Source organism: Rhinolophus sinicus, chromosome X (genome assembly GCF_036562045.2).
Source record: "Rhinolophus sinicus isolate RSC01 chromosome X, ASM3656204v1, whole genome shotgun sequence".
In the NCBI taxonomy this organism is placed as follows: domain Eukaryota; kingdom Metazoa; phylum Chordata; class Mammalia; order Chiroptera; family Rhinolophidae; genus Rhinolophus; species Rhinolophus sinicus.
In genome coordinates, this window is record NC_133768.1 from 68,331,331 (window position 1) to 68,356,226 (window position 24,896).

The window sequence follows — 24,896 nt, forward strand, 5'->3', positions numbered from 1 at the left end:
GAACTTCCCAAACTTGTGGACAGAATGGGATCCTCGAATCCAAGAAGCAAATAGATCACCTAATTACCTCAACCCCAACAGGCCATCTCCAAGGCACATTGTATTGAAGCTGTCTAAAATCAACGACAAAGAAAGAATCCTCAAGGCAGCCAGGGAAAAGAAGACGGTAACCTACAAAGGAAAGCCCATTAGATTATCATCAGATTTTTCAGCAGAAACTCTACAAGCCAGGAGGGAGTGGAACCAAATATTCAAACTATTGAAAGAGAGAAATTATGAGCCAAGAATAATATATCCAGCAAAGATATCCTTTAGATATGAAGGAGGAATAAAGACCTTTCCAGACATACAGAAGCTGAGGGAATTTTCTAATACATGACCTGCACTACAAGAAATACTAAAGGAGGCTATTCGACCACCATCAACAGGGACAATTTGTGGCAACCAAAACATAAAAAGGGGGAGAGTAAAGGCCTGAACCGGAATATGGGAATGGAGAAAGTAAGCATGCTGAAGAAAATGGAATACTCTAAATATCAAACTTTCTTTTACATAAACTTAAGGGTAACCACTCAAAAAAATCCAGAACTGAAATATATACTGTAATAAAAGAAGAAACAGAGGGAAACATCATAGAATACCACCACACAGAAATAATAGACAACAACAGAAAGGCAAAGAAACAATGGAGACACAGTCTTACCAGAAAACTAAAGATAGAATGACAGGAAATCCTCACATATCAATAATCACCATAAATGCAAATATATTGAACTAACCAATAAAAAGTCACAGAGCAGCAGATTGGATCAAAAAACTAATCCCAATCATATGCTGTCTCCAAGACACACATCTCAGCTATGAGGACAAGTATAGACTCAAAGTGAAAGGGTGGAAACAGACACTCCAAACAAATGGTAACCAGAGAAAATCAGGTGTAGCCATAATGATGTCAGATGAAACAGACTTCAGGGTGAAAAAGGTAACAAGAGACAAAGACGGATATTTCCTAATGGTAAAGGGGACTATACAACAAGAAGATATAACAGTCATCAATATTTATGCCCCAATCAGGGAGCACCAAAGTATACCAAGCAACTACTAACAGAACTAAAGGGAGAAATTGACCAAAACACAATTATACTAGGGGACCTAAATACATCATTGACAGCTATGGATAGATCATCCAAACAGAAAATAAATAATGAAATAGCAGCCCTAAATGACACATTAGATGAAATGGACATAATTGACATACATAGAGCACTTCATCCTAAAACATCAGACTATACATTCTTTTCTAGTGTACATGGAACATTCTCAAGGATAGACCATATATTGGGACATAAAACTAACCTCAGCAAATTTAAGAAGATTGAAATCATACCAAGCATATTCTCTGATCACAAGGCTTTGAAATTGGATATCAACTGCAAAAAGAAAGCAGGAAAAACCACAAATACATGGAGATTAAACAACATACTTTTAAAGAACGACTGGGTCAAAGAAGAAATTAGAGGAGAGATCAAAAGATACATAGAAACAAATGACAATGAAAATACATCCTACCAAAATTTTTGGGATGCAGCAAAAGCAGTTTTAAGAGGGAAATTTATATCATTACAGGCCTATCTCAAGAAACAAGAAAAATCCCAAATAAATAACCTCATGTTACACCTTAAAGAACTAGAAAAAGAATAACTTAATGAAACCCAAAGTCAGCAGAAGAAAGGAAATAATAAAAATCAGAGCAGAACTAAATGAAACAGAGGACAAAGAGGCAATAGAAAAAATTACTCTGACAAAGAGCTGGTTATTTGAAAAGATTAACGAAATTGACAAACCCTTGGCTAGGTTCACTAAGATGAAAAGAGAGAAGACACTAATAAACAAAATCAGAAATGAAAAAGGGGACATTATCACCGATGCCACAAAAATACAAAGGATCATCCAAGAATACTATGAAGGACTATATGTCACCAAATTCAATCACATAGAAGAAATGCACAAGTTCTTAGAAACATATAGCCTTCCTAGGCTGAACCATGAAGAAATGGAAAATTTAAACAGACCGATCACCAGTCAGGAAATTGAATCAGTCATCCAAAATCTTCCCAAAAGCAAAAGTCCGGGACCAGATTACTTCACTAGTGAATTCTACCAAACCTTCAAAGAGGAGGATCTAATACCAATCCTGCTCAAACTCTTCCAAAAAATTGAAAAAGAGACAGTACTCCTTAACTCATTTTATGAAGCCGACATTACCCTGATACCAAAACCTGGTAAGGACAGCACAAAAAAAGAAAACTACAGACCAATATCTCTGATGAATACAAATGCAAAAATCCTAAACAAAATTCTAGCAAATCGAATGCAACAATGCATTAAAAAATTATTCATCACGACCAAGTAGGGTTCATCCCCGGAGCACAAGGATGGTTCAACACGCAAAATCATCAATGTGATACATCACATAAACAAAATAAAGGACAAAAATCATATGATTATATCAATTGATACAGAAAAAGCATTTGACAAGATACAACATCCATTTATGATTAAAACACTTAATAAAATATGTATAGAAGGAAACTACCGTAACATAATAAAGGCCATATGTCATACAGGAGACCCTGCCCGCTGCGCCATTTGTCGTGTGGAGCGGCCTGCAGGCTCTCTGCTCCTGCTCCCCACATAAGAACACAGGATATGGTGAGGCCAAAAGGGAACACTCATGGAGCCACAAATAGGGCAGTCACACCACTAAATTCTTGCTGACTGCTGGGTTGGAGACACAGGAAGCAGAAGCCACACTGTCTGCAACCTGCTGTCCACTTCTCTGCAATCCGCAACCCGCTCTCCGCCATGCTAACTGCAATCGCGCTTGCCAGCCCAGCCACCATCTTCTTGCTAGCCTCCATTTTCTGCTAGCGTAGCCACAGCAGTTATATTAGTGGCCAACAGCGCACTGGTCACAGCCGACAGCCAACTAGCCACAGCTGATGGCCATGCAATCACAGTTGACGGCCATCCACTACCGGAGCCAGCACCCCTCCACGTGAGGCCGAGAAACTGGAAATTGCACTCCCGGCCCTGTCCCCACACCATATATGACAAATCCTCAGCTAATCTCATAATTAATGGTGAAAAACTGAAGCCCTTTAGTCTACATTCAGGAACACGACAGGGCTGCCCCCTATCACTTCTGCTTTTCAACATAGTGTTGGAAGTCCTTGCCAGAGCAATCAGGCAAGAGAAAGAAACAAAAGGCATCCAAATTGGGAATGAAGAAGTTAAATTGTCACTCTTTGCAGATGACATGATGCTATGTATAGAAAACCCTAAAGACTCCACCAAAAAGCTTTTAGAAACAATCAACGAATACAGTAAAGTTGCCGGCTACAAAATCAACATACAAAAGTCCATTGCATTCCTATATACTAACAATGAAATCTCAGAAAAAGAAATAAAAAACACAATTCCTTTTGCAATTGCAGCAAAAAGAATAAAATACCTAGGAATAAACTTAACCAAGGATGTGAAAGACCTATTTGCTGAAAACTATAAGACATTTTTGAAAGAAATTGAAGAAGACACCAAGAAATAGAAAGACAGTCTGTGCTCATGGATTGGAAGAATCAACATAGTTAAAATGGCCATATTACCCAAAGCAATATACAGATTCAATGCAATCCCGATCAAAATCCCAATGGCATTTTTTAAAGAAATAGAACAAAAAATCATCAGATTTGTTTGGAACCACAAAAGACCCCGAATAGCCAAAGCAATCTTAAGAAAAAAGAACAATAATGGAGGTATCACACTTCCTGACTTTAGCTTGTACTACAGGGCTACAATAATCAAAAAAGCATGGTATTGGCAGAAAAACAGACACATAGACCAATGGAATAGAATTGAGAACCCAGAAATAAAACCACATAAATATGGACAGATAATTTTTGACAGAGAAGCTGAAAACATGCAATGGAGGAAAGACAGCCTCTTCAATAAATGGTGCTGGGAGAATTGGATAACCATGTGCAAAAGAAGGAAACTGGACTACTGTCTGTCACCATGTACCAAAATTAATTCAAAATGGATCAAAGACTTAAGCATAAGACCTGACACAATAAACTGCATAGAAGAAAACATAGGTACTAAACTTATGGACCTTGGGTTCAAGGAGCATTTTATGAATTTGACTCCAAAGGCAATGGAAGTAAAAGCTAAAATAAATGAATGGGACTATATGAAACTTAAAAGCTTCTGCACAGCAAAAGAATCCATCAACAAAATAAAGAGGAAACCAACTGAATGGGAGAAGATTTTTGCCAACAGTGCCTCTGATAAGGGGCTAATATCCAAAATATACAAGGAACTCATGCAACTAAACAACAAAAAACCAAACAATCCAATTGAAAAATGGGCAGAGGACTTGAAGAGACATTTTTCCAAAGAGGACATACAAATGGCAAATAGACATATAAAAAAATGCTCAGCATCACTAATCATCAGAGAAATGCAAGTAAAAACTACAATGAGATATCACCTCACCCCAGTCAGAATGGCTATCACCAACAAGACAAATAGTAAGAAGTGTTGGAGATGCTATGGATAAAAAGAAACCCTCATACACTGTTGGTGGGAATGCAGACTGGTGCAGCCGTTATGGAAGGCAGTGTGGAGGTTCCTCAAAAAATTACGAATAGAATTACCATATGACCCAGCAATCCCTCTCCTGGGTATCTACCCAAAAAATCTGAAAACATTTATACATAAAGACACGTGTGCTCCAATGTTCACTGCAGCTTTGTTTACGGTGGCCAAGACATGGAAACAACCAAAATGTCCTTCGATAGATGAATGGATAAAGAAGTTGTGGTATATATACACAATGGAATACTATTCGGCGGTAAGAAAAGATGATATAGGAACATTTGTGACAACATGGATGGATCTTTAGAGAGTAATGCTGAGCGAAATAAGTGAGACAGAAAAAGCAGAGAACCATGTGATTTCACTGATATGTGGTATATAAACCAAAAACAACAAAAGAACAAGACAAACAAATGAGAAACAGAAACTCATAGACACAGACAATAGTTTAGTGGTTACCAGAGGGTAACGGGGGTGGGGGGTGGGAGATGAGGGTAAGGGCGATCAAATATATGGTGATGGAAGGAGAACTGACTCTGGGTGGTGAACACACAATGGGATCTATAGATGATGTAATAGAGAATTGTACACCTGAAATCTATGTAATTTTACTAACAATTGTCACCCCGATAAATTAAAAAAATAAATTAAAAAAAAAAAAAAAAAAAAAGAACACATACTGAATTTTGAAGACTGGTACAAAAAGAAAAATGTAAGCATTTGATTTTAAGTAGAGATTGCATCATAAAATAGTAATATTTTGTATATAGTGGGGTAATAAAATACATTATTAAAATTTAAAAAAATTAAAAATGAATAAAAAATAAAAATGGAAAGACATTCCGTGCTCATGGATTGGAAGAATCAACATAGTTAAAATGACCATATTATCCAAAGCAACATACAGATTTAATGCAATCCCCATCAAAATCCCAATGGCATTTTTTAAAGAAATAGAGCAAAAAATCATCAGATTTGTTTCGAACCACAAAAGACCCCGAATAGCGATAGCAATCTTAAGAAAAAAGAACAATACTGGACGTATCACACTCCCTGACTTTAGCTTGTACTACAGGGCAACAATAATCAAAACAGCATGGTATTGGCAGAAAAACAGACACGTAGACCAATGGAATAGAATTGAGAACCCAGAAATAAAACCACATAAATATGGACAGATAATTTTTGACAAAGAAGCTGAAAACGTACAATGGAGAAAAGACAGCCTCTTCAATAAATGGTGCTGGCAGAATTGGAAGGCCACGTGCAAAAGAATGAAACTGGACTGCTATCTGTCACCATGTACCAAAATTAATTCAAAATGGATCAAAGACCTAAGCATAAGACCTGAATAAGTCAGATAGAAAAAGCAGAGAACCATATGATTTCACTGATATGTGGTATATAAACCAAAACCAACAAAAGAACAAGACAAACAAATGAGAAACAAAATCTCATAGACACAGACAATAGTTTAGTGGTTACCAGAGGGTAAGGGGTTTGGGGGGTGGGAGATGAGGGTAAGGGAGATCAACTATATGGTGATGGAAGGAGAACTGACTCTGGGTGGTGAACACACAATGGGATTTATAGATGATGTAATACAGATTTGTACACCTGAAATCTATATAATTTTACTAACAATTGTCACCCCAATAAATTTAAAAAAGTAACCTTAAAGGGAAACGATGTTACATTAAAAAGCTAACAAGTCTCTGAAAAAAAAAAGAAAGAAAGACCTGAAACAATAAACTTCATAGAAGAAAACATAGGTACTAAACTTATGGACCTTGGGTTCAAAGAGCATTTTATGAATTTGACTCCAAAGGCAACGAAGTAAAAGCTCAAATAAGTGAGTGGGACAATATCAAACTTTAAAGTTTCTGCACAGCAAAAGAAACCATCGACAAAATAAAGAGGCATCCAACTGCACGTGAGAAGATTTTTGCAAACAGTGCCTCCGATAAGGGGCTAATATCCAAAATATACAAGGAACTCATGCAACTCAATAACAAAAGAACAAACAATCCAATTGAAAAATGGGCAGAGGACCTGAAGACAGATTTCTCCAAAGAGGACATACAAATGGCAAATAAACATATGAAAAAATGCTCAACATCACTAATCATCAGAGAAATGCAAATAAAAACCACAATGAGATATCACATCACCCCAGTTAGAGTGGCCATCATCAACAAGACAAATAGTAACAAGTGTTGGAGAGGCTGTGGAGAAAAAGGAACCCTCATCCACTGTTGGTGGGAATGCAGACTGGTGCAGCCGTTATGGAAGGCCGTGTGGAGGTTCCTCAAAAAATTACGAATAGAATTGCCATATGACCCAGCAATCCCTCTCCTGGGTTTCTACCCCAAAAATCTGAAAACATTTATAGATAAAGACATGTGTGCTCCAATGTTCATTGCAGCTTTGTTTACGGTGGCCAAGACATGGAAACAACCAAAATGTCTGTCGATAGATGAAAGCATAAAGAGGTTGTGGTATATATACACAATGGAATACTATTCGGCGGTAAGAAAAGATGAAATAGGACCATTTGTGACAACATAGATGGATCTGGAGATTATAAATGCTAAGTGAAATAAGTCAGACAGAAAAAGCAGAGAACCATATGATTTCACTGATATGTGGTATATCAACCAAAAACAACAAAAGAACAAAGCAAACAAATGAGAAACAGAAACTCATTGACACAGACAATAGTTTAGTGGTTACCAAAGGGTAAGGGGGTGGGAGGTGGTAGATGAAGGTAAAGGGGATCAAGTATATGGTGATGGAAGGAGAACTGACTCTGGGTGGTGAACACACAATGTGATTTATAGATGATGTAATACCGAATTGTACACCTGAAATCTATGTAACTTTACTAACATTTGTCACCCCAATAAACTTTGATTTAAAAAAAAAGGAAGAAATATCAGCTTGACACAATATCTACTAAGGATAGCATGCCTTCGATGTTCATGACAAGAACTCAGATGCTTTGCCATTGAGTCAACTCACCGTGTTTGGAGACTTGATGGGATTTAGCCAAGAAACCCCCTCTTCCTCTTGAAATAGGCTAGAGAGAACAGAAGCAAAGGATCCATCTGTGGCCTGTCGGCTCCTGCTGTATCGTTCAAAGTTAAACAGGTGTGCAATGATGTGAATAGCTAAATGGAAAAATGGAAAGAAATATGAGAGCTGTCTCAGGAACATCATGGCAGGCATGCACTTTAGAAAATGAGAATCCTATAGATAGTGTCTAGCAGAATGCCAAGTCCACAGAAAGTGCCCAATAAACCTTGATCGCAGAGAGATCCAAGATCTTTTTGATATTCTGTTCCCAAAGGAATAGAATGTAAGTTCCAAAAAAAAATGTAGGCCTAGAATACTACCTGGCAAACAGTGCCAGGTGTAAAATAAAAATTTCTTTTTATTTTTAAGAATGTTTTTATTAAGAATATAGTTAAAATATAATAAAATAAATCTGTAGTTAACATACAGTGTTATATTAGTTTCAGGGGTACACCATAGTTATTCAACATTTATAAACCTAAAGAAGTGATCACCATGATAAGTCCAGCAACCATCTGACACTGTACCACACTATCATCACAATATTATTAACTATCTTCCCCATGCTGTACATTACATCCCAATGACTTATATGTTTTATCTGGAAATTTGAACCTCTTATTACCCTCCACTTTTCCCCCTGCTTTTTAAATTTTTCAGTTACAGTTGACATTCAGTATTATTTTATATTAATTTCAGGTGTATACCCATTTGGTTGGACATTTACATAATTTGGTTAGACATTTACATAATTTAAGAAGTGATCTCCCTGACTTGTCTAGTACCCACCTGAAACTATACATAGTTGTTACCATATTGTAATGTCTATATGCATGGATGAATGAAACTAGATTCTGAATATCTGGCAGCCTCAGTTACCTGTGTGTAGGCAGATCATATATGCCACCAGCTTATGGAAGGTGAGGTTGTGATCCAGTTGCTTTCTCAGGCTGCACCTGCAAAACTATAAATGTAAAGTGATCGAAGTCAGGTGTCTCCAGACGGCTTTATGAAACTCACTAACCCATAACCAACATGTCTTACATAGAGCACGCCAATACCCACCCACATTTGCCCATACCCTTGGCTACCAAAGGAGACCTCTAGCTTCTATTCCTATGACCTTGGTGTAGGGCTGTCCGACTGAGGAGTCCAGGGTGTTTTGCCTTTAATGTGAAAGTTGACCTACGAGTGGTTGGAACTCACTGAGCAAGTTCCCCTCAGGAAGGAAAGCAGGTTTCGACACATGGGAAACAGGATCAGCATGCTGTTGAAATTCAGGCAGCGAGCAGAGGCTCGGGCCCAGGCCAACGCCGACTAGAGCAGAGGAGAGAAGAGACCATCAGCTGCTTCATTTCACCATCTAGCAGGGGAGCACTTGTCTGAGACCTTAAAATGGGCAGGCTGCATCTTCCTCCCCTCTTTCTCAGTAACTAGAACAAACAGGCCAGGCCCTCCGTTTGCAAATGACCAAAAATTTGCTGAATTTAGTATCGATTTGAGAAATTCCCATGACGGTGGTTTGGAAATGTTTGACTATACATTTATCAGTATGAAAAAGAACAGGATTTAATAATTCCACGTTAAAAAACACAATCTGTGGTTGTAATACTTTGCAACAAGCATGTTTGCTTAATGTACTCAGTTGTGATTTTATTATCATTTGTGAAACGATCTTGAGGATCATATATATTTTGTTTGCATTTTAAATAAAGTGTATATATTTAAAGGTATAATTACAGATGGTGACTATTTTTTCTCTTTTTTGTATTTTCTAAGGTAGCAATTATAAGCATGTAATAATTGTGTAATAAAAATAATTCAAGATCTAAGCACTTGTATTTAAGATGCTTTTAATAATTGAATAAAGCTTAGGCAAATCTAGTGAACCTCTCAGAGCAAAAAGTTTAAACTTAGAGATTTGAAAAGGGAGAGCTTCTGCAAACAGAATTTCAAACTGATTTCCTAGGGTGGCCAGGCAGCAGACATCAAGACTTATCTGATCCACCAGTAGAAACTGTTAGAAAAGGAGACAAGGAATCAGTGCTTCAAAGAAGTATTTAGCCCAGAAACAGGCTTGATTAGGTCTAGGCTGGACAGAATATGCTCAACTCCATGGTAGCTAAATCCAAATTCTTTCCTCAACCCTGTACAACTGGTCTGAGTCAGCTCCATGTACTTCTAACTGCAGGCTATGAGAGTGTGACAGTCTCACAGCAGCCACACAGCTATTGTTGCACTTCAGCTAACAGGTTAGCCTTACGTGTGTGCCTGTCAATGACTTGCTAAGAGGAAGAATATGGGTTCAAGTTAACAATTTCTCAGACTTTTTCTAATAATATTTTTGGCACAAAAACTATTTTTCCATACACCCCAAACCCAGGACAACATGACATCGGTTTAATAAGCCAAAACAAGATCTGCCTCACATCCATAATGGCTTACAATTTGTCAGGCAGCACAGTGAACAAGAGCTGCCCTACTGTTTTTCATTTCTTGCTCTTCCACATGACCTGTGTTTCTCCCTCTGCTGAGTCACACTCCAACTGCTTTTGGTAGAGACAGCCTGTTCCATTTCTGAGTAAAACTTCTCTGCTCATCTCAAAGATCCTGCATTTCCACATTGGTTCCCACAGCTTGCTTATTTGAGTCACAGAGGTTTCTTAAGGCTAAAATTGGCAAGTGAATTGAAAATATAGAACTACAGTTTCACACAGTGGGGGCCATTTGTATAGGATGAATTCTTTTTAGAGAAAATCTTTTTTCCCATTGCAGCACATTGAAATATCCCAATTTATGTGCACTTTTCAACATCAACAGTAACTGATGTTCTACTTCAACTGCTGCTGTCATTAATGCCTCATTGACTATGGATTTAAACTCCTTCTTCAGCTACTTATTTGCTCTGCTTCATAGTGAATTAAAGAAGTCTCTGCATTTTTCTAGAGGGAGCATGAATTTAAGAAATACCCTACAGAATGATTAAATAAATTACGGCACATCAATGCCATGGACTGCTATGCTCTTAAAAGGATGAGAGCTATATGAAATGGTGTAGGGATGGTAAATGTTTAATAATCAGCTTTTGGGGGGAGACAGGGGTCTTGATTTCCAGCATTTGCCAATTTACATGATGTATGTACTCCCACTGTGGCAGATCTCAAGATACCAACTTGATGTCATTGAACACCACTGAATGAAGGGTTGGTAAGAGATTCATACAACTGGCTATTGCAAGCTGGTATTAGCTGGTTCCAGCACATCACTGGTTACATACCCACATGAAAAGATATCTGAGATAAACCAAGTGTAAGAAGAAATTTCTAGCCAATGTCTACAACGTGACTCCTTTTGTGGTTAAAACAAAAACAAAAACAAAAACTATGTGTCCTACTGAATGTGTTTATCAAAACTCAAAGAACAGTACACCAAAAAGTGCAAATTTTACCATATACAGGAAAAAAAATGAATAAGAATAGTATACCTACCTCAAAAACAAAACAAAACCCATATGTCTGATGTATTTGTGAGCATATTTCAGTATGTCTACATATGCACACACACCAAACTATTAACAGTGGTTATCTTTAGGCAATGAGATGGGAAGGTGATTTTCACATTTTATTTATACACGCCTATATCATTTGACCTCACTGAAAGCAGTATTGTTTATAATTATTTTTTTTAATAGAGAAGACCTTTAAAAATGAAATGTCCACAGGATATCAGCATGAGGCATGATTCATTTTTCCGCTGTTGACTTTTTGGTCATAAAGCAATTCAGCTCTTAATAATTAGTCACATTTATTGCATCATTCTCTTCATTAAAAGCTATTATAAAGCAAATTAGCATTTCCTTTGGAGTTATAGTTTCCAAAGAAGGATCAAAAACCAACATTTAAAATGGAAAACAGCAGGGTGAAATAAGCCATGAACAGAACATTCAAATTATTTGTGATCTCAACATGAATCCTTTGATTATAGAAAGAAAAGAAGGATTCTTTTTTTTTCAAAAAGACAGGCTCTCTTTAAACTCGTACATGAGACAGGTCTTTGTGGAAAGCTAGCAGAAAAAGACATCATCAAGAAAGGGATTTAACTAAATCCTTTACCCGTTACTGAATAACTTACTAGAGTTAGCAGTCACATTTGCTTCTCTAATTGGGTAGTGGCCAGATTGATGAGCCTGTGAGAGAACCATTCTCACCTCCTTGCTTCCTCCTAGAAACTTCCACACCAATGTGCCCTATCCACCCCCACCCTTCCTCTTTTATTCTTTTTTTATTATTAAATTTACTGTGATGACATTGGTTAATAACATATAATTTTCAAGTATACAACTTTATAAAACGGTATCTGTATACTCTATCGTGTGCTCACCACTCGAAGTCTAGTCTCCCTCTGTCACCATGTATTTGACCCCCTTTGCCCTCTTCATCCTCCCCATCCTCCCCTTCTGTTCTGGTAACCACCATTTTGTTGTCTGTATCTACCAGTTTTTTGTTTGTTTGGGTTTTTTTTTGGGGGGGGTTGTTTATTTGTCCATTTGTTACCTTTTGTTTTATATCCTACATATGAGTGAAATCATACAGTTCTTGTCTTTTTATTTTTGACTTATTTCACTTAGCATGATACTGTCAAGATCCATCCATGTTGTTGCAAAGAGCAATATGTCATCTTTTTTATGGCTGACTAGTATTCTCTTGTATATAAGCACCATGTCTTCTATTCTTAATTTGCCACTTCCCTCGCCTTCTCCATCCTGTTACTCTGACCTGACTCCCACCTTTCTGCAGGCCTTCAGTTCTGCAGCCCCGCACACCTCTCTGAGTATCCATCTTGTTTGATGGAAGGTCATCACAGTGGTGGTTTTAAGTTGTTTATTTATTTTTAACTAAACTCGTAAAATCGTAAGCAGGAGTCCGTGAGACAGATGAAGGCTGCTTTGATTGCAGTAGGGCCTGGGGCAAGAGCACTACCAGTCAGCCGTCTCCTCACACCCTGTAGGAGCACCTGAGTTTCTGCAGAAACCAATTTGAAAACACTGCTTAATCATTTTCTTCATTAATAGGTCTGGGGAGTGTGCCCTTGATAGGGCTGTCAGATTTAATGAACAAAAATACAGAACATCCAGCTAAATTTGAACATCAAACTTAAAAAATGAATACAGATATCTCCTTCTTTTTGAAAGTTCGCATTACTCCACTTAGCTTTTACAAATGACATACATACATGGTAGTACCTGTTTTCACTAACTGATAAAAATCCAAAGAGGATTATTGCCTTAACCAAAAAAAAAAAAAAAAAGACAAGAAAAATAATGAAAAGTGAAAACGGCGTTCAGCATTTGTTTTGCAGTGAGCCCTTATAGAGGCACAGTGAACACTCAACAGCAAGAGTGGCCAGCCACGTCCCTTCCCAGGAACCACACTTAGCATCTCAGCACCAAGCCACCATAGCTTTGAACTGTGTCTGTGAACATCTGTGCTTTATCTGGATTCATTTCATGCATATGTTAGCCAGATGCATTTTAAGGTATCAGAGCTTGTAAGGATGTTACACTTAGCATAAAACTGGACGTAATTAAACGTATTTGGTATGATTTGGTAGGTTATTGGGGGGGATTCTAGGAATGCTAAAAAAGTTTTCCATATAAATTAATGGTAATTGCTTCTTTGATTTATGCCATTTTGGCTTATAAAAGGTTTCATAGGAACACTCTACTTTCAGATAGCAGGGGAAACCTGTAATTTTTTAGCACAGCAGGTTCTAGAATAAAGTCTTTTATTTAAGGTCGTTTCATAATAGTATTAATCAGAAGCCATAAGAATTTAACTCTTGTTTATATCAATTAGCCTATGGTAAAATTGGTTTCGTTATACTTCATTTTGCTTAAAGTCGCAAAACCTATTAATGATGACGTTAAGTGAGGACTTACTGTATACCTGTGACCCATGCAATATTTGGAAGACACTTATACCAAAACAGATGGTTTGTTATTTTTCTGGAATTTTTTTTAATTTATTGGGGTGACAATTGTTAGTAAAATTACATAGATTTCAGGTGTACAATTCTGTATTACATCATCTATAAATCCTATTGTGTGTTCACCACCCAGAGTCAGTTCTCCTTCATATATGTTGATTTTTCTGGAATTTAAATTTAACTGAGCATCCCGTATTTTTTCTGGCAACTCTAGCCTTAGAGGAAATAGGGGCATTGTGTCTCAAAGGAGCCAGGGTCAGAAATAAGAAAAATGCCGAGATTCCCCACATTACAACTGTGATACTCACCCCCAGGATTTCTCTAGTATAGTAGTACTTGTCGGCCTTCTCATATAATAGGAAGGCATGCACAAACAAGAAAACATTCAGCCCCAACCAAGTAGCCTAGAGGAAAATAAGTAAAACAAATAAAGAATTAAGTGAAATTTGGGTATGGGCAGGAGGAGATAAGGAGTAGAAAATAGTGTCATCCTTTGGTTATTTTGCATTTATCTGTTTTCATTTTAAATCAGTATAATTCCTCTAGTATCTAACTTATTTTCGGAGTGAGTTAGCACTTCGATACATGCATTAGACACTAATGAGTACGGTCCGCAAACAAAGGTCCATGGGCCAAATCTGGCTCATTCATTACCTGTTTTGTACAACCTACAACTGAGAACAATTTTTACATTTTTTTTGTTTTCACATTTTTAAACGGTTGGAAAAAATCAAAAGAAGAATGACATTTTATTACATGAAAATTATATGAAATTCAAATTTCAGTGTTTATAAATAAAGTGGTATTGGAACTCAGCCATGTCTACTTACATCTGTATTATTTATGACTGCTTTCATGATACAGTGAACGAATTGATTAGGTGTGATGGAGCCCATATGGCCTGCAAAGCCTAAAACGTGTACTATCCAGACCTTTACAGAAAACATTTGCCAATTCCTGGACTAGAGCATTTAAACTATATTACCTAAAATATGGCAATCAGTGAATATAGATTTCTAAAGAAAAAAAAGTAAAAGAACAAATTTAACAGCTGTAACAATATTCATCTGAAAAGAACTAAACCATTCCAGATGGGCCTGCCTCTTTAATTACACCCTGACACACATTTTCCTGTTTTCAGATTGTGAGTCTCTTTGCAAATTAACCTATCATTGCTTTGGACTCATTTGAGTTCTTAAGACTGCTTTGTCTATTCCAAGCTCTGCCTCTGCATTGGCAAAGGGGGATAATTGGAACCCACTGCCCACTGCCTTGGAGACCAACCAGTTGGGATCTAGCCCAAGCTTGGAGGTGCTAGTCTGTAACTGCGCAGGACTCTAGGGCACTGGGATACTTCTAAAACATATCCCTGCCCATTCAGATTCACTAGATCTGAACTACTTACACACCTCTAGCAGCATGGCCTAGTGATTTAAAGTGTGGTACTGGAATCAAACTCCTTGGGCTCAAATTCTAGCTCTACCACTTTCTAGCTCTAATCTTAGACAGACATGTGATTTAACTCTCTGAACCTCAATTATTTACCTGTAAAATGAGAATAATGACAATATCTACCTCACAGCACTGCTGTGAGGCTTATGTGAAATAATGCATGTTAAGTAATTAATACACTGCTTGATGCATAGTAAGAGCTCAATGAATGCCGGCTACAGAGTTGCATTGTTACCAGACTGGCTTTACCAATTAATTTCTTCCTACATCCTTTGCTTAGATACCCTTTCAGAGATGAGTGTCTTCCAGAGATTCTTTGACCCTAATGGAAAAAGAGATGAAAGCCACAGATACCTCAAGATTCAGAAGACAGAGGAGAGAAACTTATTTAGAGGGAGCAGAAACATTTCGGGATCTGAGAGGGACACAGAGGCAAGAACCTCTGTGTCCGCCCATAATCAATTGCAGACAAGACAAATGATGAGATACAGTGACATCTGGGAGTCAGGAGTTCCATTTCTCACCTCACCTATCATTTCCTCCACTATAAATGGAAAATAAAGTGCAGTAGAATACCTTTCAGGAAAAAGGAGTAAAAATATTTTTTGAGTAATTTATTTTTCATTAAAAAAAGTAGTGCATAGGAGTATCTGTCAGAGAGAGCAAAAAGTCTGAGCCTGCCAGCAGGATTGGTGAGGGATACAGGAAATTCAAAGATAGATTGTTAAATGTGAGTCACCACCATGGGCGATGAACTCTCTGTGAAAAAAATAAGAGAGGGATAAAAAGCGCAGAGGATTTGAGAGCTAGAAACACCTTTATTAATATTTTCAATATTGATTACATGTTGAAAGGATAACATTTTTGACATATTGGGTTAAACAAATATATTACTAAACATTAATTTCACCTATTTCTTTTTACCTTTTTCAATGTAAGCATTAGAAAATTTAAAAATCACATATGTGGCTCACATTATATTTCTAGTGGACAGCCCTGAGCCAGATGGTCTCTAAAATCACCTCTAACTCAAATGTTCAATGATTTTATGAAATCTTGATGTGAGCAGTATAGGAAGGATGGGGAGAAATGAATGCTCCATAACAGTAGTTAGAAGTGAAATGGAAAAGGAAAAGAGAAGACTGAAAATGTAAACAGATTGAAATTTCAAATACTTGTGGCTTGAAAACATGAGCAATTGCATATTACATGTCCCTTTATCAATTTCTAGAGTTGGATATTTTTCCTTTTCTAAAATGGTGAAATATATCATACATAGAAGACTATATAAAATACATATCTTCAGTCCTAGAGTTGGACTTTTTAACTGATAACTGGCCTTGATAAGCCCAATATTGGCATGGAATCTTTCCCTTTAAATAACTTTACAAATATTAACAAACATGATGTCTCTTTACTCTGTTAAAAGTAATTAATAGGCAGTACAACATCACTTACCAGAACCAAAACTGACAGCCAGTGGTTAACCACCCAGTTTCCCATTGTCAAGAGGTGCTTTGGATCCTCTCTAGGTAGCAGGAAGATTCAGCAACCTGGATTCTGGAGAGGTTCTTCAGGGTTGGAACCTCTGTCCAGCTAGGGTCTGTGAATCTTTAAGAGATGAAAGACGCACATCTACCCACAAAGCTTCCAGGAATAAATAAGTACATTCGACCTTCCTCCTCTGGACGGAACTATGTTATCAGCTTTGGTAGACCAGCCCTACCTATGAGAACCACCGGGGTTTTCCCTAGTGGGGATTTATCCCTTCAGGAAATAGCAGTCTTCTTGGGTGAGAATATGCTCTCATCATCTTATCAACATGACCTAATGTGAAGCATTGCCTTCCTTGATAAGGCATTTGCTAAGGTTCCTTGCAAGAAAGACATTAAGCTGGGCTATAAACAACAGATAAGCTCAGAAGAAGCAGGACAGGAAGCAAGCATATTTAGGAAGTTGCTTTAACATGAGCTTTCAGAAGAGCCTCCACATCTGCCAGCTGCGATTTGGACATCAAGCCTGGCTGGCTTAGAAATTTCAGTATCTGGAGGGTGATCAGTATCCAAGGGGATGATCTGGCTTTGGGGAGAGATTGACTGGCTGGGAGGACAAGTGAAAAGAATGGCCAAATAGAATAAGAGAAAAGTGAACGGTATAAGTGTACACCTCGGTTCACAAAACGGAGTCAAAGTACTCAAAATGAGGGAGGTGATTGTCTCCTAGTTTGATTGATTAGCTAGAGTTGTGTGTTTGGTTCTGGGCACTGAGTTTTTCCTTTTCTAAAATGGCAAAATATTCACTGAAGGGTATATAAAACATATATGAAACTTAAAGAATTGTTTTAAGGAACGAATATCTATGTACTCAATACCTAAGTTAAAAAAAAAAATAGAGCATTTATTTCCAGTATCTTAAAGCCCGCTGTGGGGCCCTCCCTGATCACATCCCCCTGCTGGCCCTCTCTCTTCGTCCATCAGATATAACCACTATCCTGAAATTGGGGATAATCATTGCCTTGTTTTTCTTTATAGTTTTAACTAACTAAATGCATCCCTGAATCTGTTATTTAGCTTTTTCTGTTTTTGAACTTTTTAATAAATGGAACCTAGCTGTTCGTATGTATATATGCTCCTGGGATTTCTTTTACTCAACATTGTGTTTTTGAGATTCATACATGTTGGTACATATAGTTTCAGTTTATTTACACTGCTGTATCATATTCCATGGCATGAATATACCATGGTTTAAATAAACCATTCTACTATTGTTGGATATGCTGATGGAACAATGTTGATGGAATGATGAACATGTGCTACAGTTTCGCTAAGGTATATACCCAGGAGTGGAATTCCTGAGTCCTGGGATTTGTGCACGTTCAACTCTACTATGCAATGTCAAATCCTTTTCCGGAGTGCTCACATAAATGTAGACTCCAGCAAGCCATCGATGAGCATTCTACTTCCTCTGCGTGCTTACCAACACTTGGTACTTTCCAGACTCTTTATCTTTATGATTCTAGTGAATGTGAAATACTATTTTATTGTGATTTTTATTTTCATTTCCCTGGTTACTAATGAGGTTAAGCATCTTTTAATTCAACTATTGTCCGTTTGAGGTTTCTCTCTTGAGAAGTCCCTATTCTAGTTTCTGGCCTATATTTCTATTGGTTTATTTTTCTATGGCTTATAGATTCTTAGAGTTCTCTTTATAATCTGATAGTAATCCTTGATTGGTTATGTCTGTGGCTTGTCTTTTCACTCTGTCAATAGGGTTTTCTGATAAATAGAAGTTCTTAGTTTTAATGTACTCTGATTTACCAGTATTTTCCTTTATACATTTTCTGCCTTTCTTCAGAAATCCTTCACTACACAGATATCATTAAAATATTCTCTAATGTTTTCTTCCAAAAGTTTTATACTTTTTGTTTCACATTTATATTTTAAACCCATCTTGAGTTCATTTTTCGTATATGCTGTATATGCAATTTACTGTTTTACCATAGGGAAAACTTATTGTGCCAGTATCATTTTTGAAAAGTACCCTTCCTTCACTGACCTAAAATGTCAGTTCTATTATACATAAAATGTCTGTATATGGGTGGGTTTGTTCTTGAACTCTCTGTTTAGTTCACCCCATGCCACAGCCATAATTCCTACTGTCTTATGATAAGTCTTGATATTCGATAAGGCCAGTTACCCCAACTTTGTTCTTCAAGAGTGCTTTGGCTGTTCTTGAACTTTTGCACTTTCATGTAAATTTTATATTCAACTTCCTCTTGAACTTCCTATGTTACATTTACTCCTAAGTAATTTATATTGTTATCTAATTGTAAACTATCTTTTTATTTTAATTGTGGCTATTATTTAAAAGTGCAACAGGGGGCCAGCCCCGTGGCTCGGGCGGTTGGAGCTCCGTGCTCCTAACTCCGAAGGCTGCCGGTTCGATTCCCACATGGGCCAATGGGCTCTCAACCACAAGGTTGCCAGTTCGATTTGCCACAGGGGATGGTGGGCTGCGCCCCCTGCAACTAGCAACGGCGGCTGGACAGGGAGCTGGGCTGCACCCTCCACAATTGGGACTGAAGGGACAACAACTTGAAGCTGAACGGCACCCACCACAACTAAGATTGAAAGGACAACTTGGAAAAAATCCTGGAAAAAATACACACTGTTCCCCAATAAAGTCCTGTTCCCCTTCCCCAATAATCTTTAAAAATAAATAAATAAATAAATAAAATAAAATAATAAAAGTGCAACAGGTTTTTTACATACTGATTTTTGTATCCAGTAATGTTGCTAAACTCATTATTAGTTCTAATAATATTGTACACTAAAAAATTCTTGTCATCCATCTCCCTTTCTTGTAAATCCTCCAAGAAACACTTTCCTTCTTTTGGCTCTAGACATAATATTTCCCCTCCTTCTTTGTTTCACCAGACTGTCTTAATGTTTGCATTTCCCAGGTTTATAGATTGATATTAAGTTTGAGGTTGGCTGCTTCCTGGAGATCTCTAGGGAGTACTGAAGTGTCATCAGTAGCTTATCCACAGTTATACTACAGGCCACAGTCTTTTGGAAAGATTTCCTGTAGACCGTTGTTCCCACCCATGGTAGGTGGATTTTGATAAATTGCTAACACAGAGCCCTGCCCTGACTTGCTTGCTCTGTGTTCTTCCTGATCACTTGTCTCTGTCATCATTTGTCCCCAACTTGCCTTGACAATTATAACTCATGTACACCTTTTCCAGGAAGTAATATGTAACAGTCAGTACTGAATTACTTAACAGTTTAAACATGTGCTTAGGACACCCAGAAAAAAATGCTTCTAAGAATTATTTTAAGTATTTGATTGTTAGGATTTCACAAAGAAAACTTTAAGTAGTCATGATAGAGAAAATATGTACTCTGTTGTATTTATTTTACTGTTTATAATTGTTTCTAATTTGAATCCATAGAGGATGGTGCTGGGAGGACATCCTTCTCTTTTTAGAGCTTACAGCTTCTAAAGGTATTAATCGGTCTTTGATCACAGTGCTCAAAGATTAAATATCCCATAATGATAAGAGGGATTGATGCGTGTGGAATCATTTGAAATCAGTTCTTTTCACTATGTTGGATCAGAACCAGATCTCACAAAGCAGTCTCTCTTAAAGATAACATGGAGTGATGGAGCTGGATTTAACTCCTAGCTCCCCACTCACTACCAATGTTGCCTTAGAAAAGTCTAACTTTTCTAGGCCTCAGTTTATTCATCTGTAAGTTAGTGCAGTGGTTCCTCATAGAGAAAATGTCCAAGTGGTAGCCTATATTGACCGCAGAAGGAGGGTGGTGGTAGGGAAGAGGCAGTATTGTATAGTGGTAAGAAACAGATTTCAGAGCCAGTCTACCTGGGTTTGAAGTCTGCCTGATTTTACTTATCCATAAAATTAAATGTTGTGAAAATTAAATGAGTTAAAATATGTAAAGCAATTGGAACAATGTACTCCATAGTTGCTTGCTGCTATGTTGATAATGATCCCTAAGAAAATATAAGCTGAGGGCCTGAACCCAATGGTACCTTCTTTTACCACTGAAAAAGGGAATACAAACTATATATTAGAGGCCATGATTATATAAACTTTGTAAGATTATGGAACCTTTGCCACTCCCTTATCTCTTAGCTTTATTCTCTGTTTATCCAAAACAGTTAGCAGACAAACCTTAAATTATATGAGCCTGTTTGCTTGGCTTAAATGGCAGCAAGGAAGTGGGGGAGGTAGAGAGACTGTGTCTCATTCTTCAGCTAGGCTTAGGAAGCCAGATCCCAAAGGGAGAGTAAACAGGCTGTGTCCCTGTGGCTACAAGGAAGAAGGAACATGGGAAGCAGACCTAGGTTTGGGGACTTAATGATGACAAATTCATGTGGTTCTCTGCCCTCCCTACTTCCCTCACAGGGCTATAAGGAGCATCAAATGAACTTATAAAAGTGCTTTTGAAGCTGATAAGTGTTATGGTGGCATCACTTGAATAGCAGTGAGTACTTTCATTTTACAAATGTTACATTGGAAAGCTGCACTCAGAAATGTGTGTTATTAAAAGATAAACGGAGGCATATTAAAACTTTGAAGAGTTTCTTTAAGCAAAAGTCATTTTGAATCAGGCAGCACCAAACCGGAAGTGGTTATGAGTGCTCCATGGACAAGAGCTAGGGGAATGACTTATTTAAAGAAAGTAAGGAAGCAAAAAAAAAAAAAAAAAAAAAAGAAAGAAATTATTTGATTGGCTATAGTTTAAAGCCTAGTTGGCTCTTCGTGATTGGGTATCCATAGGATTCTATTTCTTAACCTTGAGACATTTACAGGCACAGGTTTTGGTTTGTTTACATAGGCCACCTCAGTGGCCTATGTAAAGCATTAGAGCCACCTCAGTCTAATGGCTTCCTTGTTTAATTAATTTAACAGTATGTAAGACTTGTTTAACTCATTGAATTCAGTTCAATACTTAAATGTTGTTGAAGCAATATTCAAGTTTTGTCCTTTCTTTAAGATTGATTGAGCAAGTTCTGCCTCTTCCAGGAAGCCTTCTCTGAACACCTCAACAATCACACCACACCCTCTTCTAATTTTCATAGCAGAATTTCCTCTTGTCTTATCTCTCCTGCAGCCTATAAAAACTTTTATTGTTATTTACCTGTTCTGAATAAATCCTGTCTCATCCAGATGGCCCTCTAAGTCAGAGCATGAAGCTGTCCATGCACAGTAAGTACTCAATAAACATTTGTCAAGTGATGGTGCGGTAGGCAGTATAAAGACCCTCAAAGATGTCCCATCCTAAACCCTGTGACTATGTCACCTTACATGGCAAAGGGGAATTAAGGTTGCAGATGGAATTAAAGTTGCTAATCAGCTGATCTCAAAACTGGGAGATTATTCTGGGTTATACAGATAGGCCCAGTGTAAACACAAGTATCCTTAAAAGTGAAAGTGGGAGGCATAAGGAGAGGTCAGAGTGATGTGATGTGAGAAGAACTCAACCCTCTATGCTGGCTTTGAAGATGGAGGAAGGGGAGCATGAGCCAAGGAGTATAGAAGCTGGAAAAGGCAAAAAAAACAGGTTCTTCCCTACGACCTACAATAAAGGAATGCTGCCCTGCCAAAACTTTGATTTTAGGCTAGTGAGACCCATTGCAGATTTCTAACATCCAAAACTGTAAGATAATAAATTTGTGTTGTTTTTAGCCACCAAGTTTGTAGTAATTTGTTACAGCAGCAATAGGAAATGAATACAGATGGCAATAAATGACTTCCCTGTGACTATTCACTGGCTCTAAACTTCCTACTCCACCTAACAAAGAATTATAAGCCTCAAGTTTTCAGAGCTAAAGGTTGACAGATTATAATCTCTACCATTAGCATAACACGTGCAGTCGGGTAATTGAGTTAGAACTATTTTCGTTGCAAGTAAAGCAAGATATAAATGATTGGTCTTTTTAATAAGGAAATGCAACTGCTTTTTAAAAACCCTTTTCCTTTGTTGTATTAGAAATATTCAGCTCATTCTAGGGGTAAGGAAACTCTCCCACAACAGGATGCAGATATTTGTCTTCCTTTCCAGAGAGCACAAGATGAGATTACCTAAATTTTGAGGACTGAGCTTTTCTTGATGTCAAATAAAAAAGTTTTTGATTGTTAAGGATTTGGGTCATCAAGGTCTCTTGGCAAAGAAAATAGAACTGGGTTTTGAATAGAGAAGAGGGATCCTGAAACCCAGGGAAGTTTCCAAGTGGGGGAGACAAGGAAGAGAATTGCTAAATGGGTTAGAGAAGGTGGCCCAGGTGCTCTGGGGCTCAATCCTAGAAGGCTGTCCCCACACCTATAGCTAGTCAAGTGTATTGAGAGAAGAGCCACACTAAAGCGTAATGTTAGGTAGAAGTCAGAAAATGTAGGAGGAGGGGTGGGAGGGGATCCATAGTGCCTACAGAAAAAGCTCATAACTAACTTTGACTGTCTCCAGTCATATTTACGACAGATGACAAGAGGTGGTCTGGAGCAAGATAAGGATCTGAGTCAACAGACCTCCACCCATCTTAGGAGGTCATGCCCTCCTGTGGAAGAGCATGCATCACTTTTCCCGCCAAATCAATATGTAACTCCCTCACCCTGCCCAGCAAACTTTAAGTCCTTGGGACAAGGGCTTTCTCTCTCTCTCTCTCTCTCTCTCTCTCTCTCTCTCTCTCTCTCTCCCCCCCCCCACCTCAGCCCATTCTCTTCCCTGAGAACTGTGGGTGGAAAAGGGGCCACATATTAAAGCTGACAAGCTCAGGAAACTGAAAATAACCATAGAGGATGGCGTGAACATAAAAATTCCTAACTAAGCTGGGCCATGGCAGGAAGTCACATCCTTGGCCTGTAGCCTCCTTGACAAAGGTCAGTCTTTACCTTAAGTGAGTCTGTCTGTCATCTTTTTGCATGTAAGATAATGTTCCCTTGGAATGTCAGAGTAATCCCTTTTTCCAGACCCCCAAGGGGACACAAACCACCACACCATAGCAGGAAACTACAAAATCCCTCATTGTTATCTTGTTCCCCAAATATTATCTCTATGTGTTGTAAAATGTTATTAACTATCCTGTACCCACCAATGTAAAACAAAAGTGTGCCTTTCCATTTCACTTTTTATCCAATCTCAGAGACTTCCCCACTTTGCTTTCTCCCACCCCCTTAATCTACAACCAATAGATTTCATGTAACCTTCCTCCTTTGATTCTAATGTATAAAATTGTCATGTCCTGCACGACAAGAGCTGTGGGAAGCAAGAAGGGCGGCGCAAGGTTAAGAAAGACAGTAGCCAAGAGTAGACTGCAAGCAGGGCGAAGGGACTCAAGCATCAAGGACTGAGCCCCGAATCGGGCCAACACATGGCTTTTATTAGTTAACAATTGAGGAGGTAAAGATTGTCAATCTCAAGATCTGTGAGTTATGGGCCTGCTGGCTGTCTTCCCAAAAGTCCCCATTGTGCTCCTGCTTGTACTTTGCCTTCACACACACGCACATCCCCAGGGGACCCAGGGTATCCATTGAAGACGAGGGACGGATATGATTCCATTGGGTCTCAATTTGCTGAGACATCCCCTCAAGGAAGCTCTGCAATATGATTCCATCAGGCCTCAGTTTGCTGATGCACTCCCTTGTGAAATTCTGGGAAAAGCGTGGGGGAACAAACAATTTGGCAGCTGTAAGGCAACATAAAACAAGTTGCAAAATGGCCATTTTCTGGAGCATTTTCTCAATCTGTTGAGACTTTGCTTCCCAGCAATTGTCAGTTTGGGTCAGATAAACTCTTATAAGCTTTCTCTTAGCCTGGATGTTTTTTCGTCGACAGAATGTAACACTAACACCAGGGACCTAGGCTTCTCTCTCTCTCTCTCTCTCTCTCTCTCTCTCTCTCTCACACACACACACACACACACACACACACACACACACACACCTCAGCTAGGCCTGTTCTCTTTCCTGAGAATGTATCATTAATAAACTCTGCTTGCATATTAATCAGCTTGCTGACCTTTGATTCTTCACTGTGTCGGCAAGAAGAACCGAGACCCCCGTAACAGTAATGCCTGCACCCAGAGCCTGTGCCTACTGCTCCTCCGGTCTGAACATGGGCAAGAGTACACATAACATAAAATTCACTATGTTAGCCATTTTAAAGTACACAACTCAGTGGCACTTTGTACATTCACAATACTGC

General features: G+C 38.2%; 1 protein-coding gene across 4 annotated transcripts in view; it reads right to left on the reverse strand.

The window, feature by feature from the left end:
* Positions 1-24,896, reverse strand: part of NOX1 (NADPH oxidase 1) — a 62,643-nt gene that overhangs the window by 12,759 nt on the left and 24,988 nt on the right. The window contains exons 2-6 of one of the 4 annotated variants that reach the window (XM_019716626.2): positions 16,627-16,779; positions 14,025-14,120; positions 8,938-9,048; positions 8,611-8,695; positions 7,678-7,826 (exon numbers count right to left, since the gene is read on the reverse strand). In XM_019716626.2, the coding sequence (XP_019572185.2) occupies positions 7,678-7,826; positions 8,611-8,695; positions 8,938-9,048; positions 14,025-14,120; positions 16,627-16,671 (486 nt within the window). In that variant the 5' untranslated portion in view covers positions 16,672-16,779. Of the gene's footprint in view, positions 1-7,677; positions 7,827-8,610; positions 8,696-8,937; positions 9,049-14,024; positions 14,121-16,626; positions 16,846-24,896 lie in introns of those variants that run through there. The other 3 variants (XM_074323738.1, XM_074323739.1, XM_074323740.1) reach the window with 3 other exon arrangements.